The sequence below is a fragment of the Rhinopithecus bieti genome, unplaced genomic scaffold, assembly GCF_001698545.2.
Source record: "Rhinopithecus bieti isolate Rb0 unplaced genomic scaffold, ASM169854v2 scaffold_29855, whole genome shotgun sequence".
In the NCBI taxonomy this organism is placed as follows: Eukaryota; Metazoa; Chordata; class Mammalia; order Primates; family Cercopithecidae; genus Rhinopithecus; species Rhinopithecus bieti.
Window position 1 is genome coordinate 127,585 of NW_016813109.1, and position 14,669 is coordinate 142,253.

The 14,669-nt window shown below is 50.6% G+C and overlaps 1 protein-coding gene across 14 annotated transcripts in view; it reads right to left on the reverse strand.

Annotated features, from left to right (window-relative positions):
* FGFR1 (fibroblast growth factor receptor 1) overlaps window positions 1-14,669 on the reverse strand; it is a 65,434-nt gene that overhangs the window by 15,483 nt on the left and 35,282 nt on the right. For 5 of the 14 annotated variants that reach the window (XM_017847637.1, XM_017847633.1, XM_017847634.1 and 2 more), the window contains exons 3-7: window positions 6,314-6,580; window positions 4,973-5,062; window positions 4,549-4,721; window positions 2,750-2,873; window positions 839-1,029 (exon numbers count right to left, since the gene is read on the reverse strand). In XM_017847637.1, the coding sequence (XP_017703126.1) occupies window positions 839-1,029; window positions 2,750-2,873; window positions 4,549-4,721; window positions 4,973-5,062; window positions 6,314-6,580 (845 nt within the window). The remainder of the gene's footprint in view (window positions 1-838; window positions 1,030-2,749; window positions 2,874-4,548; window positions 4,722-4,972; window positions 5,063-6,313; window positions 6,581-14,669) is intronic. The other 9 variants (XM_017847640.1, XM_017847639.1, XM_017847642.1 and 6 more) reach the window with 3 other exon arrangements.

The following is a 14,669-nucleotide window of genomic DNA, read 5'->3' on the forward strand; positions in this document are numbered from 1 at the left end:
AAAAAAAAAAAAAAAAAAATCACTGCTTCAAATGGAATGTTCTATTTGTCTTTAACCCACTCCCTCCAGGACTAGAGGAGGGGTTGTGAGTGGGGACAGTGGCCAATGACCTACAGAGCAGTTTTAGCACCAGTAGCAAAGAGAAGAGAAGGGAGGGCCAGTATATCTCGGAGACAGCCAAGCCAGGGGAGGATGAGGTCTAACTCTGGGACAAAGAGGTAAACAACTTTCCCAGCTTCTGGTTCCTTCCTGTTGCGAGATCCACTGGAGATTTAGGCAATTACCTTCCCTGGATTAATGGAGCATTCAGGGACAATGAATGTCTGGGAGTGAGAGGAAAAAGGAAGAAAATGCCATTCATTACTCCTCATATGGCTTAGAATTTATAGGTGGCATTTGTTTTTCCAACTCTTCATAAAAGATGCTCTTATCATGCACCCCATTTGCCAGAAAGATTGTACGTAACTCAGGACGCAGGGCTAAGACTGGGAAATGCTTGTTGGAAAGGCTCTGGTTTCGGGCAATGAAAAGGCAGGGGTCCAAATGCCTTCCTCGCGTAGCTGACCCCAAAGCCCCAGTGACACTGCTCTCAAAAATTATTACAGACCAGCATCACCCATCCCTGCAGCCCTCTGTTCCCAGCTCACCTCCACTTTGTGACCTCTGTCACTAGTCCTGGGGGATGTGGCTAGATCCCTACCGAGATGGAGTGTGTGTGCCTGAAGGGTGAGGAATGATCCCATTCGGGGGCACTGAGCCTGCCCACAGGAACTTGAGCCCCCGAGACACTGGTCTCCTTCCCAGTAGACTGGCCCACGAAGACTGGTGCCGTGATTACCTTCAAGATCTGGACATAAGGCAGGTTGTCTGGACCAATCTTGCTCCCGTTCACCTCGATGTGCTTTAGCCACTGGATATGCGGCTGTGGATCACTGTATACCTTACACATGAACTCCACGTTGCTACCCAGGGCCACTGTCTTGTTGGCGGGCAACCCTGCTTGCAGGATGGGCCGGTGAGGGGACCGCTCTGTGGAAGAGTGGAGAGGAGGCGCTTGTCATGAGGACCTTGCCAGGGCTAAAGAAGGGTGGGCTCACCTGCGTCCCACTTGGCTTTCCCAGTGATGGGTTGTAAACCTCCCAGCATTTCTGCTGAGCCCAGGCCTCTCAAAACAGAGCTGGGGAAAGGGACACCATCTCTTTAGGCCCTAAGCCATCAGGATCCTCCTTCCCAAGGCGGTCATATTTATAGTCACAGTAAATCGCTCATGCTTTAATGGAGAACCTTCTAACTCAGTTGCACCCCCAGACCTCAGCACAACCTGCTCCTCCTTAAGTAAAACCAGAGTCACTTAGACTCCTGCTGTTCAAAGTGTGGTCCACCAGCAGTGCTACCAGCATCCTTTAGGAGCTTGTTAGAAATGCGGGATCTCAGATCTTACCCCAACCTCTTGGATCAGAATCTCCTTTTTACTTTTTTTTTTTTTTTTTTGAGACGGAGTCTTGCTCTGTCGCCCAGGCTGGAGTGCAGTGGCTGGATCTCAACTCACTGCAAGCTCTGCCTCCCGGGTTCACGCCATTCTCCTGCCTCAGCCTCCTGAGTAGCTGGGACTACAGGCGCCCGCCACCACGCCCGGCTAGTTTTTTGTATTTTTTAGTAGAGACGGGTTTTCACTGTGTTAGCCAGGATGGTCTCGATCTCCTGACCTCAAGATCCACCCATCTCAGCCTCCCAAAGTGCTGGGATTACAGGCTTGAGCCACCACGCCCGGCCTCCTTTTTACTTTTTTTAGAGGCAGGGTCTCACTTTGTCACCCATGCTGGAGCACAAGGGTGTCTTCATAGCTCACTGCAGCTTGGAACTCCTGGCCTCAAGTGATCATCCCACCTCAGTAGCCTCAGTTACTCAGTTGGGACTACAAGTACATGCCACTGCACTAGGCTAATTGTTAAAGTTTTTTATAGAGACAGGATCTCACTGTGTTGCCCAGGCTGGTCTCAAACTCCTGGCCTCAAGCAATCCTCCTGCCTTGGCCTCCTAAAGTCATGGGATCACAGGCATGAGTAATCCCATTACGCCACCTGGAGCTCATAAGCCACTGCGCCTGGCCACAATCTCCTTTTTAGACCATATTATCACAAGAAGAACACTGACTGAGAGACTCTGTACCCAGTGATCTCTAGGGAGTGATTTTCAGAACTCCTAGAAGGAAAACGCTGTGGTAATTAGCTCCAAGAGGCTCAACATTCTTCCTAGAGTCTCCTGTGATGCCCTGAAGTTGGCACAGGTGTGCAGTTCTGCATTCGCAAGGTGTCTCACCTCTCTGAGCCTCAGTGCCTGTACTCCTGTGCAGAGCTAGACTAATACCACCTACCTTGCAGGTGTGCCACAAGCATTACAGAATAGGTATTTAAGGAGCCTGGCATATTGCTGGCATTAACCGACAGCTCCTGTTGCGCTACATTTAACACCTCTCCAACAGCATCTCCTTCAGGACAGACTCTGAAACCACCTTCCATGTCACAGCGACAACCAGCTTTGACACGTGTTACTGTCTGATCTTAACTCTATTTTACAGATAAGAAAAGTGAAACTCAAAAGGGAGAAGTACCTGCTCAAGGTGACAAAGCCAAGAAGTGCCAACCGCTATCCTGACTCTGCCCCTAAGAAACCTGGACACCCCGGCTGTGTTCTCCAAGCCCAGCTCTTCCCACTAAATGCATTCCTCCTGCCGCCTCTGTCCTCTTACCCACGACATCCAGCTGGTAGGTGTGGTTGATGCTGCCATACTCATTCTCCACAATGCAGGTGTAGTTGCCCTTGTCAGAAGGCACCACAGAGTCCATTATGATGCTCCAGGTGGCATAACGGACCTGAGGGGAAATGCCGAAGGGGTACTTTCAGGGTCTGAAGGAAAATGCAGGCAGAAGCCCCATGACAATGTTGGCACCCCGTGGCACCTGCCCTCCATATCAGAGTCTGGTGGCACAGGGCTCCAGGCTGCAGGGTTGGCTAGGACAAGGCGTGGATTGCCCCCCTACCAGCCCGTTCACACTCTGCAAGGTGGTAGATGGGGTGTAAAGACTCCGGAAGTCTCCACTGTGACGTTCAAGGTCATTTGTGATCTGGACAGATGTGCCTTCTGCAAACACTTCCAAATACACCAGGAATGTTCCCAACTGTGCACCTCTCCTATTATACTAAGAATCCAGCCCCTGCTGCCCTTGACAGCTCATTTCAAAAACCATCTCCTCCAGTCCAGTCTCTGGTCAGAACCGTGCTCACCCTTTCCCCTGCCTACCAGAGCACTGATCACAGTCTGCTTTTTACGGTAGCCGCTCATGGACATTTGACTCTGATGAGACTGGAAAATTTTTATGGGCAGGAACACTGTCTTGTAGCATTTAAAGCATGGTGTCTTACATGTAGTGAGTGCATGGTGAATTAATTTAAAATGTTTCTGGCTGGGTGCGGTGGTTCATGCCTGTAATCCTAGCACTTTGGGAGGCCCAAGTGGACAGATCACTTGAGGTCAGGAGTTCAAGACCAGCCTGACCAACATGGGGAAACCCCATCTCTACTAAAAATACAAAAATCAGCCTGGCATGGTGGCCTGCACATATAATCCCAGGTACTCGGGAGGCTAAGGCAGGAGAATGGCATCAACCCGGGAGGCATAGCTTGCAGTGAGCCAAGATGGCATCATTGCATTCCAGCCTGGGCAACAGAGCAAGACTCTGTCTATAAATAAATAAATAAATAAATAATGCTTACACCCTTTAAGTTGGTAATTTCACTGTAACAATCTGTCCTAAGGAAGCACACTTAAAAACGCTGACAGAGATTCACTGCAACATTATTCATTATGGTGAAAAACCAGAAAATACCTAATATCACAAAATAGTTCATTAAATTATGGGACTTTTTTCTTGTTGTTTTTTGGAGACAGAGTCTCGCTCTATCACCCAGGCTGGAGTGAAGTGACATGATCTCAGCTCACTGCAACCTCTGCCTCCCGGGTTCAAGCAATTCTCCTGCCTCAGCCTCCCGAGTACCTGGAATTACAGAAGCCTGCCACCACGCATGGCTAATTTTTTGTACTTTTAGTAGAGAGGTTTCACCATGTTGCCCAGGCTGGTCTCAAACTCCTGAGTTCAAGCAATCTGCCCGCCTCGGCCTCCCAGAGTGACAGGATTACAGGTGTGAGCCACTGTGCCCAGCCAAATTATGGGATTTAAAAATAATGGAATCTTACATGTTTCAAACACTTATGCTTGAAATATATCATGAAAACACTCACGTTAACAAACGACAAGGCAAGGAAATTATTATATATGACGTGATCAACTATGTAAAAACCATATTACACAGAAAGAAGACTGAAGAAATTTTAAACTTTATTTGAATTTTTTTGCATTTAAAAATTTTAATACATAACCTGTATAGGTAGAAAGTATTACTTAAAACAATGAAAAGCATGTAATCAGGACTTCCTAGCTCGGCCTCCCCTGTTCCCGTTACTCGACTTCCGCATGCACACACACGTACCTTGTAGCCTCCAATCCTGTGGTCAGGTTTGAATTCTTTGCCATTTTTCAACCAGCGCAGTGTGGGGTTTGGGGTCCCACTGGAAGGGCATTTGAACTTCACTGTCTTGGCAGCTGGCACCGCATGCAATTTCTTTTCCATCTTTTCTGGGGATGTCCAATATGGAGCTACGGCTGCCCAGGGAAAGCCGAGAGAGACAGGCAGGGTGGGGAGGAGCAGCTGGTCAGGCTCAGGAGCAGGGCCCAGGCCAGGACCTGGGGGTGCCCTGCCCATCTGCCCAACACCTGTGAGCAGTGCCTGGCACTTAGCAGAACAGGCACCGTGACCCCATGTGCCCTCTCTTCCTCCCCTTTCAGCCTTCCCCTCCCCTCTTAAATCCAACTCCCAGACCCAAAGGGCAGTAAGATAGGAAACAGTGTCTCACGCATACGGTTTGGTTTGGTGTTATCTGTCTCTTTCTCCTCTGAAGAGGAGTCATCATCATCATCATCATCCTCTGAGGAGGGGAGAGCATCTATGGGAAGAAGAAGGGGCACTGAGGTTCCTCCTAGGGACCCCTAGATTTCACCAAGGCTAGTGCAGTTCCAGATGAACACAAACACCCTCCCCATGGGGATACCAGTCCCACTTCTCCCTTAGTGACAATCTCTTGGTGGGATGGAAACCATTTAAGAACAGTTCCTGTGTGTGTTTCCTTCCTTCCCCAAAGCACTGCTCCCACTGCCTGGAAGCCTTCACACTGGGTGGTTCCATCAGGGTCAGCTGTTCCTCTTTAACTTAATTCTGTCCTACATTCAAAGGCTCTCTCTCAACTTGTGGTACCACCTGGGTGTGCTGGTGCCAGGCAGCTACGTGTATTCTTCTTTGGACAGCTGACTACAGGGAAACCCAGGCAGGTCTAGACACATTGTGGCTAGACGCTATTTCCAAAAGATGGGCTAAACACTCCACAGTCAGAATTTTTCTAGCATGTGTCCACTAAGGTTTGGGGGCTGCCCTCCCTAACCAGAGCAGATAGGGCACCCAATATCCCGGCAGCTGCCAACACCTCTCCCCAGTAAGTATTCGTTTCTTGTAAGAACAGGCTTGATACACATGTTATCTCACCCATCAGGGTTCATGCCAGATCTTTCTCCAGTCCTTCCTATCACCTTTGGGGATCTGGTGCCAAGTCCGCACCCTGAGGTGCAAAAATGGCATAAAGAAAATTTCAGCAACACTTCCTCAACTCCTAGTTTTGTGAAAGTCACATTCTAATAGTGGCAGGTTCCCAAGTTCACAGAGCTCCAGGGCTCCCTGGCTGCCCTCGCACAGCTCCCTTGCAGTGCACCTGGGTTCCTCTCCAGCAGAGCAGGGATCCCACCACCTGTTCGGGGGCTCTAATCACTAAGCCGAGTACCAAGTCCAAATGGCAAGGGAGTGATGGGGTGGAAGCTGGCCGAGCACCACTTAGCCTCCTGGAGATCTGGGCAAGCTGTGGTGGAAAAAAATCACAGGGTCTTAACATCCCAATAGCCCTGGCAATCACCTCCGAGGTGTGTCCTGGAAGCCCCAGATCTCCGGCCCTGGGGCCCACCCCACCTGGTCACCCCTCTGAGAGCCAAGCCACGCGGCAGGCAGGGAGCAATGTTAGTGGGCAGCAGTTTCTGAAGCAGAGTGGGGGCAGACCACGGAGGGGGAGGAGGTTCACCTTCCCCTGATACTGGCAGAGAGGGGTGGAGGGGGTGGGTCTAGGGAGGGGCGAGGGCAGGGCTTGGCTACCAACCTGAAACATTGACGGAGAAGTAGGTGGTGTCGCTGCCCGAGGGGCTGCTGGTTACGCAAGCATAGAGGCCGGAGTCCGCGGGCACGGAGTCCTGCACCTCCACCTCCTCCCCTGTGATGCGGGTGCGGTTGCTTTCTGCCAGCTGCACCCCGTCCCGCAGCCAGTTGATGCTCTGCACATCGTCCCGCAGCCGACAGCGAAGCTGCAGCAGGTCACCGGGGTGGACCAGGAAGGCCTCCACTTCCACAGGGGCTCCCCAGGGCTGGGCTGCAGCCACCACGGGGCCGGGAAGGGAGGCCAAGGGGCGAGAGAGGAAGACAGGGAGAGGGGAGGAGGGGAGAGACAAAGGGAATTACGCTGGCCACACGGAGCCGTACCGTCCCGGGCATCACTTACTGGAGGCTACTGAGCCGGGGCAGTGGGAGTTGGAGCATGGGTCAGTGGGGAAACAGCTGGCTGCCTGGGAACCCCCATCTCTTTTCCACCCCACTCCTCCAAAAGTCAAAGGAAGAAAGAGGCAAAGTTAGGAAGCAGCTGTAGCAGCATTAAGCAGATCACATTTCATTTCCCTCCATCCTAAGGGGAAAGGTCGGCCCTCCCCAGGACTTCTTTGTGTCCGGAGTTGACCCTTCCCCAGACACTCAGTTCTTTGCCAAGATCCCCACTTGCCAGAGGAACACCCCATTTCTTTTGGGATAGCTCAGCCTCACCCTTCCCTAGCAACAGCTGAACAAACCCCGCCCTTCAAAACCCCAGCAGCCCCTGCCCAAGTCGAGAGAAGGCAATTTGTCACCCCGGGGCTGACCAGGATGTGTGTGATTCAGCGAGGGTGGGGGTCTTACCCCCGACACGTCAGATGCACATGTTGGGGGGGGCAGCCCAAAGAGAGGTCAGCTCAGGGAACCTCTTGCTAACAGGTGTCAGGGCAGGGGATTTGGAGCTGTTGACTATATTAGAACCAGAGGCCACAGCTGCCATAAAACCCACACTTGCTCTGGCAGCAGGAGCTGTCACACACAAAGGTCCTTTCTCCTCAGCCCTCTGCCTGGGCACACCCTCTCAGGCCCCCCACCATCCACTCTCCCTCCCCGTGCCCCGTCCTTCTCTGTCTCTGGGTGGGAGTGCTGGACCCACCGGGGTGTCCGCACCTCACACAAGATCTGATACCGCCAAGAGCACCTGTCCCTTCCCTGACCAGTGCCTCTTCCCACAAGCATTCAAGAAGGCCCGTGGCCCAGACACACCTGAGTCCACCATGCTGGGCTGTTACCCATCTCCTGAACACACCCCTCTGCACTCATGAGGGGAAATGAAGTTTCTATTTCCTTTTAGGATGTTCAAACGTACTCCTGGCATCTTCCACCTCTCACCTACCACCCACATCCCGCCCACAGCCTTGGAGAAGACTTTTCTCACCATCTGTTCACCCTAAGAGACTCTGGAGAGCAACTGTCGCTCCCCAATGCGATGCACAAGGCTCTGAAATAGCATGCTCTCCCTCAGCCCCTGCTGTGGCTCATGGCTGCCCCAGTGGCCACAGAGCCCCCGATTGTTTCTGTCCAGCTCTCAATACTCACTCTTCTGTCTCAGCCTAGTTGTTGACTTCTCCTCGAGGGCGGTGCTGACTCTGAGTCTGGGTTAGGTGCCCTCCCCTTCCTGGCACCTGTCACACTGAAAGGCAGTTCTCTTTCTGAACCTGAGTGTGGGGATGTGTCATCGGTACCTTCAAATCCCCAGCGTCTACCATGATGCCTGGAGCCCAGGAAATGCTTGCTCAATAAATACCACACGTACAGTCACCCTGGCTCTTCACTGCCTTCCTTTCTAATCTCCCTTTTCTTTCACTCCCCCTTATTTGAAAGAGAGTCTTTCTGAAGTGCTCAGCAGGCTTCCGCTAGAAACCTTAAAAATGAAAATAGGTGTCCCGCGCATCAGAAGTGACCAGCAACTGACAGGGACTGACAGTGGTTTCTCTCACGGGGGCTGAGGTTGCAGGCCCAGTCCTTAAATAAGAGTTGTCAGACACAAGGGTGCTGCTTTAAAAGGGCTCAGAAACCACTAGGCTTGCACATGTTTATTTTTGTGAGTCCGGTCAAGGGGAACACCACAAAGGTGAGTAGACCACACAACTGATTAAAAATAAGCTTTTGTGGGCCTTAGAAGAAGTTATTCTTTCCATTTCTAATGGTCTGTGGTTTTGCCAAATGAAGATAGGGGAAAAGCAGTTTAGACTCGACTCTTAAGGAACAGAGCAGACACTCCTAGTGATCAAATCTCATTTCCCTCAAATGACCTCAGTCATTAAATATTTTGCAGCTTGTGATCTGTGCAACCCGTTGGTTAAGAGTAAACTTGAATTTGTACCCTCTGGCAACCCAAGACCTATTGCAGCCTGGTCCCAGAGAAAAAAGCAGCTCCCAAAGACCAAAACGTAGCAAAGAGAACCCCCAGGCATTTATTTCCCCCCAAGAGAAAGCAGCAAAGGAACACTGGCCCTGGTGAGACCCGCTCTAGCTGATAACAGCTTGGATCCGTACCTTCCTGATGGTCCCAACCAGAACATGCAAACAAAACTCCACTACACGTGATCTCTAAAAGCCTCAAGAACCAGCTCGCTTTCCTCCTGATGCAAGCTTAGACCCCAGTTCCCTTCCAAACGTGGCTCAGGTATGCTCTGTCCTCTCCCTTTCCCAGAACCATCTCGGGATAATTTTTTTTTTTTTTTTTGAGATGGAGTTTCACTCTTTTGCCCAGGCTGGGGTGAAGTGGTGCGATCTCAGCTCACTGCAACCTCCGCCTCCCCGGTTCAAGCGATTCTCCTGCCTCAGCCTCCTGAGTTGCTGGGATTACAGGTGTGCGCCAACACACCCAGCTAATTTTTGTATTTTTAGTAGAGATGGGGTTTCACCACGTTGGTCAGGCTGGTCTAAAACTCCTGACCCCGTGATCTGCCTGCCTCGGCCTCTCAAAGTGCTGGCATGATCCACCACACCCGGTGGGGATAATCTTTTAAACGGCCTCCCTGGGGCTGCAGCTCAGACTCCCGCTTCCAAGCCATCATGTGCTTGACATTATTTTTCTGATCAAAATCTACCCTGTGTACTGAATAAAATTCACATCTCTGCCTCACCTTCAAGACTCCCTGCAATCGGCTTCCACTCTCTCCAGCCAACTCCATTCTCTCTACCAGGGGCTGTCCCTCCCCACCGCCACCCTCCCCCCACTCAACGTCGGGATGCTTTCAGCCCCAGCTGCATCCTCCCTGGCATGGCAAAGCTTACTCCATCCGGAGGACTGTGAGTGCCACTCCAGAGTCCTCCTGCCTCAAACTACTCAAAGTCCACCATCCAAAATGTCCAGGGACTGGGCGCAGTGGCTTATGCCTGCAATCCCAGCACTTGGGGAGGCTGAGGCAGGCGGCTCACTTGAGCCCAGGAGTTCAAGACCAGCCTGGGCAACATAGTGAGACCTTGTCTCTACAAAAAAATTTAAAAACTAGCCAGACTTGGTGGCTCATACCTATAGTCCCAGCTACTCGGTGGGCTGAGATAGGACTGCTTAAGCCCAGGAGTTGGAGGCTACAGTGAGCTATGATCACGCCACTGGGCGACAAAGACCCTTTCTTTTTTTTAAAAGACAGAGTTGCTTTGTTGCCCAGGCTGGAGTGCAGTGGCACAATCTCGGCTTGCTGCAACCTCTGCTTCCCAGGTTCAAGCCATTTTCCCACTTCAGCCTCCGGAGTAACTGGGACTACAGGCGTATGCCACAATGCCTGGCTGATTTTTGCATTTTAGTAGAGACGGGGTTTTGCCATGTTGGCCAGGCTGGCCTCGAACTCCTGACCACCCGCCTCGGTCCTTGCATCTTCAGTTAGCAAGTGCTGGGATTACAGGTGTGAGCCACTGCACCCAGCCAGACCCTGTCTTAAAACAAAACAAGAAACTAGGAAGCCTTGTTTACAACAATGTCTCATCTCTAATTTTCTGTAAAACAGTTACTGTCTGAACCACACAAATTCACACTCAATTACATTCTATTTTGTATTGTTTCTATTTTTTTAAACAGCAGACAGGTAATTCACATGCTGTAATATTCATCCATTTAATGGTTTTCGTATATTCAGAGTTGTGCATCATTCACCACAATCACACTTCAGAACATTTTTACCATTCCCCACCCCTCAAAAAATGCCTGATCCATAGTAGTCACTCCTCCATCCCCTATTCCCAGTCTAAGCAACCACTAATCTGCTTTCTGTCTATGGATTTGGCTATTCTAGATATTTCGTATCAATGGAATCATACAATATGTGATCTTTTGTGACTGGCTTCTTTCACTTAGCATGTGTTCACGCTTCCTCCATGTTATAGCATAGAATCAGCACTGTTCCTTTTAATGACCTAATAATAATATTCCATTGTGTAGACATACCACATTGCAGTCCTCAATTGACAGACATTGGGTATAATGTTTCTTTTTTAAAATAATAAGTTAAGGCCGGGCGCGGTGGCTCAAGCCTGTAATCCCAGCACTTTGGGAGGCCGAGACGGGCGGATCATGAGGTCAGGAGATCGAGAACCATCCTGGCTACACCGTGAAACCCGTCTCTACCAAAAACTACAAAAATCTAGCCGGGCGAGTGTGGCGCCTGTAGTCCCTAGCTTACTCGGGAGCTGAGGCAGGAGATGGCGTGAACCCGGGAGGCGGAGCTTGCCGTGAGTGAGATCCGGCACTGCACTCCAGCCTGGGCGACAGAGCGAGACTCCGTCTCAAAAAAAAAAAAAAAATATATAATAATAATAATAATAAGTTTAAAAGTTTCAACATGTTCCCAGGCTGGTCTTGAACTCCTAGACTCAACCAATCCATCCACCTCGACCTCCCCAAGTGTGGGATTACAGGCTGAGCCACTGCCTCACCATACTGCCTGCTGCTTTTTTTTTTTTTTTCTTTTAAACACTGCTAATCATTTAATTAAAATAGTTACTTTGAGCATGCAATGTGGACTTCACCTCAATTCCTGGCTCAATACTGGAATGGACTCAACTGCTTAACAATCTCAGAAGGACTGTGCAAGTCAGTGGGGTAGCTGGTGGGATTCTCATCTAGACGATCCAGAACTCTGACCTTCACCCAGGAGATTTTCTTATAATGGAGTCCTCAAAGCCTTGGCAGGCATTCAAACTGATCCTTCACCTTGGACATTCTTTTCCTTTCCTTCTCTGAATCAAGTCAAGCACACACTTTCTCTAGGGATTTGATGCTTGGCTCTTAGAGGATTCAATTGGTGAATGGTCACATCCGCTTCCAGGGATTTGGTATCTTTCAAAAGTCATGGCTGCAGTGCGACTTCTGACTGACTTGTTCAGAACAGCGTGAGTGAGGAGCAGGAGCGGTGGACTCGCATCCACACAAGGGGAAATAAAACTAGCCGGGCGACGAGCGGGCGCCTGGATCCCAGCTACTCGGGGAGGCGAACAGGAGAGTGACCCGACAGCCATTGGACTGAAGCCGGGCCATGCCTCCAGCCTGGCGGCAAGCAAGACCGTCTCAAAAAATAAAAAAAATACAAATAAAAATAAGACATACGCCCAGGCACGGGCCACGCGTATCAGCCGACTGGGCGGGATCACCTGAAGGTCAGGGAGTTTTCAAGCCAGCCTGGGATCAACTGTGAACCCCATCTCTACTAAAAATAAAAATTTAGCAAATGCCGGGCGTGAGCCACCTACGACTGCATCTTTCTCAAGAGCTGTATTGCTTTTTATTTTTTTGAGACAGAATTTCACTGTTGCCCCAGGTGGAGTGCAATGGGTGATCCTCGGCTCACTGCAACTTTACGTACCTCTGGGTTCAAGCAATTCTCTCGTTGTCACAGCTCACCGAGTTGCCTGGATTATTACAGGCACAGTGCCACCACGCCCGGCGTAATTTTGATTTTTAGTAGAGATGGGTTTCACCATGATTGGATCAGGCTGGTTCTTGACATCCTGACTTCAGGTGATCCACCCAGCCTCAGCTCTACCAAATGCTGAGATTACAGACGTTGAAGCCCCCGTGCCTGGCCTGTATTGCTTCTGTTATTTTTTTAATTTTTATTTTTAATTTTATATATTTTTTTTTTTTTTTGAACGGAGTCTTGCTCTGCCCGCCAGGCTGTGAGTGGCAGTGGCCGCTCTACAGCTCAACTGCAAGCTCCGCCTCCGGTTTCACACCATTCTCCTGTCTCAGCCTCCGGTAGCTGGTGACTACAGGCGCTACCGCCTGTCGCCGGCGCTATTTTTGTATTTTTTAGTAGAGACGTGGGTTTTCTCGTATTAACCAGGATGGTCTCGGATACTGCCTGGACGATCATGGATCCGCCTGTCGGCCTCGCCAAGAGTGCTGGTATTCATGGCTTGAGTCCACCGCGGCCGAGCCTTATTTTTATTTTTTGAGACAGAGTCTCGTCTATCACACCAGGCTGGCGTGCAGTGGCAGGATCTCGGCTCACTGCAAGCTCTGCCTCCTGGGTTCACGCCATTCTCCTGCCTCAGCCTCCTGAGTAGCTGGGACTACAGGTGCCCGCCACCACGCCCGGCTAATTTTTTGCATTTTTAGTAGAGATGGAGTTTCACCGTGTCAGCCAGGTTGGTCTCGATCTCCTGACCTCGTGATCCGCCCGCCTCGGCCTCCTAAAGTGCCGGGATTACAGGCATGAGCCACCGTGCCCGGCCTGTATTGCTTCTTAATTGTCCAAAATGTCCAAGTCTCTCCTAGGAATTAGCAAGCAACTCAGCACAGATGTACCTGTTATAATTTTCCCACAGTGCCTAACAAGGTCAAAAAACCCAGAGACTACTCAATAGGTCCAGAACTGAATCTAGCATCTAGCAAAAGATAATTTTCAGAGGAACCAAAAATCAGCCTAACCTCGGGTTCTAGCGGCTTTTTGAGGCGGAGTCTCACTCTGCCGCTCAGGCTGGAGTGCAGTGGCCGGATATCAGCTCACTGCAAGCTCCGCCTCCTGGGTTCACGCCATTCTCCTGCCTCAGCCTCCCGAGTAGCTGGGACTACAGGCGCCCGCCACGTCGCCCGGCTAGTTTTTTGTATTTTAGTAGAGACGGGGTTTCACCATGTTAGCCAGGATGGTCTCGATCTCCTGACCTCGTGATCCGCCCGTCTCAGCCTCCCAAAGTGCTGGGATTACAGGCTTGAGCCACCGCGCCCGGCACTAGCGGCTTTTTTCCATGGCTAGGAGTGCTCTTGGTGTGTGTCAGGTTCTCCGTTTACAAAGCAGGGATGATGCCACTTTCTTATAGGAGATGGAACCAACTGCTTGCATGCTTTCCAGGCCCTGCTTGACCGCGTCACTACCCTGTCCAGTGGCCCTGACCTTGGGGAATTCTATGTAAGGTGGCTGATTTGGGGGCATGACTGCTCACTAGCACCCTGCAATTACCAGTCAGTACTTTCCATTCGCTTTTGGTCTTTCCAGTGTCCTTCACTTATGTCGTCATTAGAAAGGTTCCTGACTCTTCAGCTCCAGTTGCCCTGAGTCAACTCAGGTTCTCTGGTCAAGACCAACAGGCCAGGGTGTCCATTAGCAAGAGGACTGGCCAAGAAGACTTTTATTGGACTGGCCAAGAAAGATGAAGAAAAGAAAGCCACTTTATTGTTCAGTCACTTGAAACCAGCATTCCAACTCTTGGAGAACCTGATTGATTGGAATCAGATACAAAGGTTGTCCTCAAAATGCACAATGGGGATGCTGAGAGGAAAGTGGCACCTAAACACTTGCTTTATGCATCTGTTTCCTGAGAGATGAGGTGGGGAGTGGAGGCTGGAGGGCATCTGGTATCTGGATTCCCTGGTGACCTAGCCTGAGGCTGAAAAAGACTGGCTGTTCACTATTACAGGTTCGAGGTGCCATGTGTTAACAATGCATTGTGGACTGGGTGCGGTGGCTCATGCCTGTAATCCCAGCCCTTTGGGAGGCCAAGGTGGGAGGACTGCTTGAGGCTAGGAGTTCAAAACCAGCCCTGGCAACATAGTGAGACCCTGTCTCTGCAAAAAATAAAAAAAATCAGCCAGGGATAGTGGTGCATGCCTGTAGTCCCCAGGTACTTGAGAGGCAGAGGAAGGAGGATCCCTTGAGTTCAGGAGCTCAAGGCTGCAGGAGCTATAATCTTGCCACCGCACTCCAGCCTGGGCAACAGAGACCCTGTCTCAACAACAACAAAAGTGCGTTGTGAAAAAAAAGGTGCCTTATGCTTTGATGCCAACAGAATGGAGTCACTCTTCTCACCAACAGGAGTGGGAAAGTCAGGGTTAAGGTTTGACTTGAACATCATTAGAGGACTCAGGCTGCTGATCT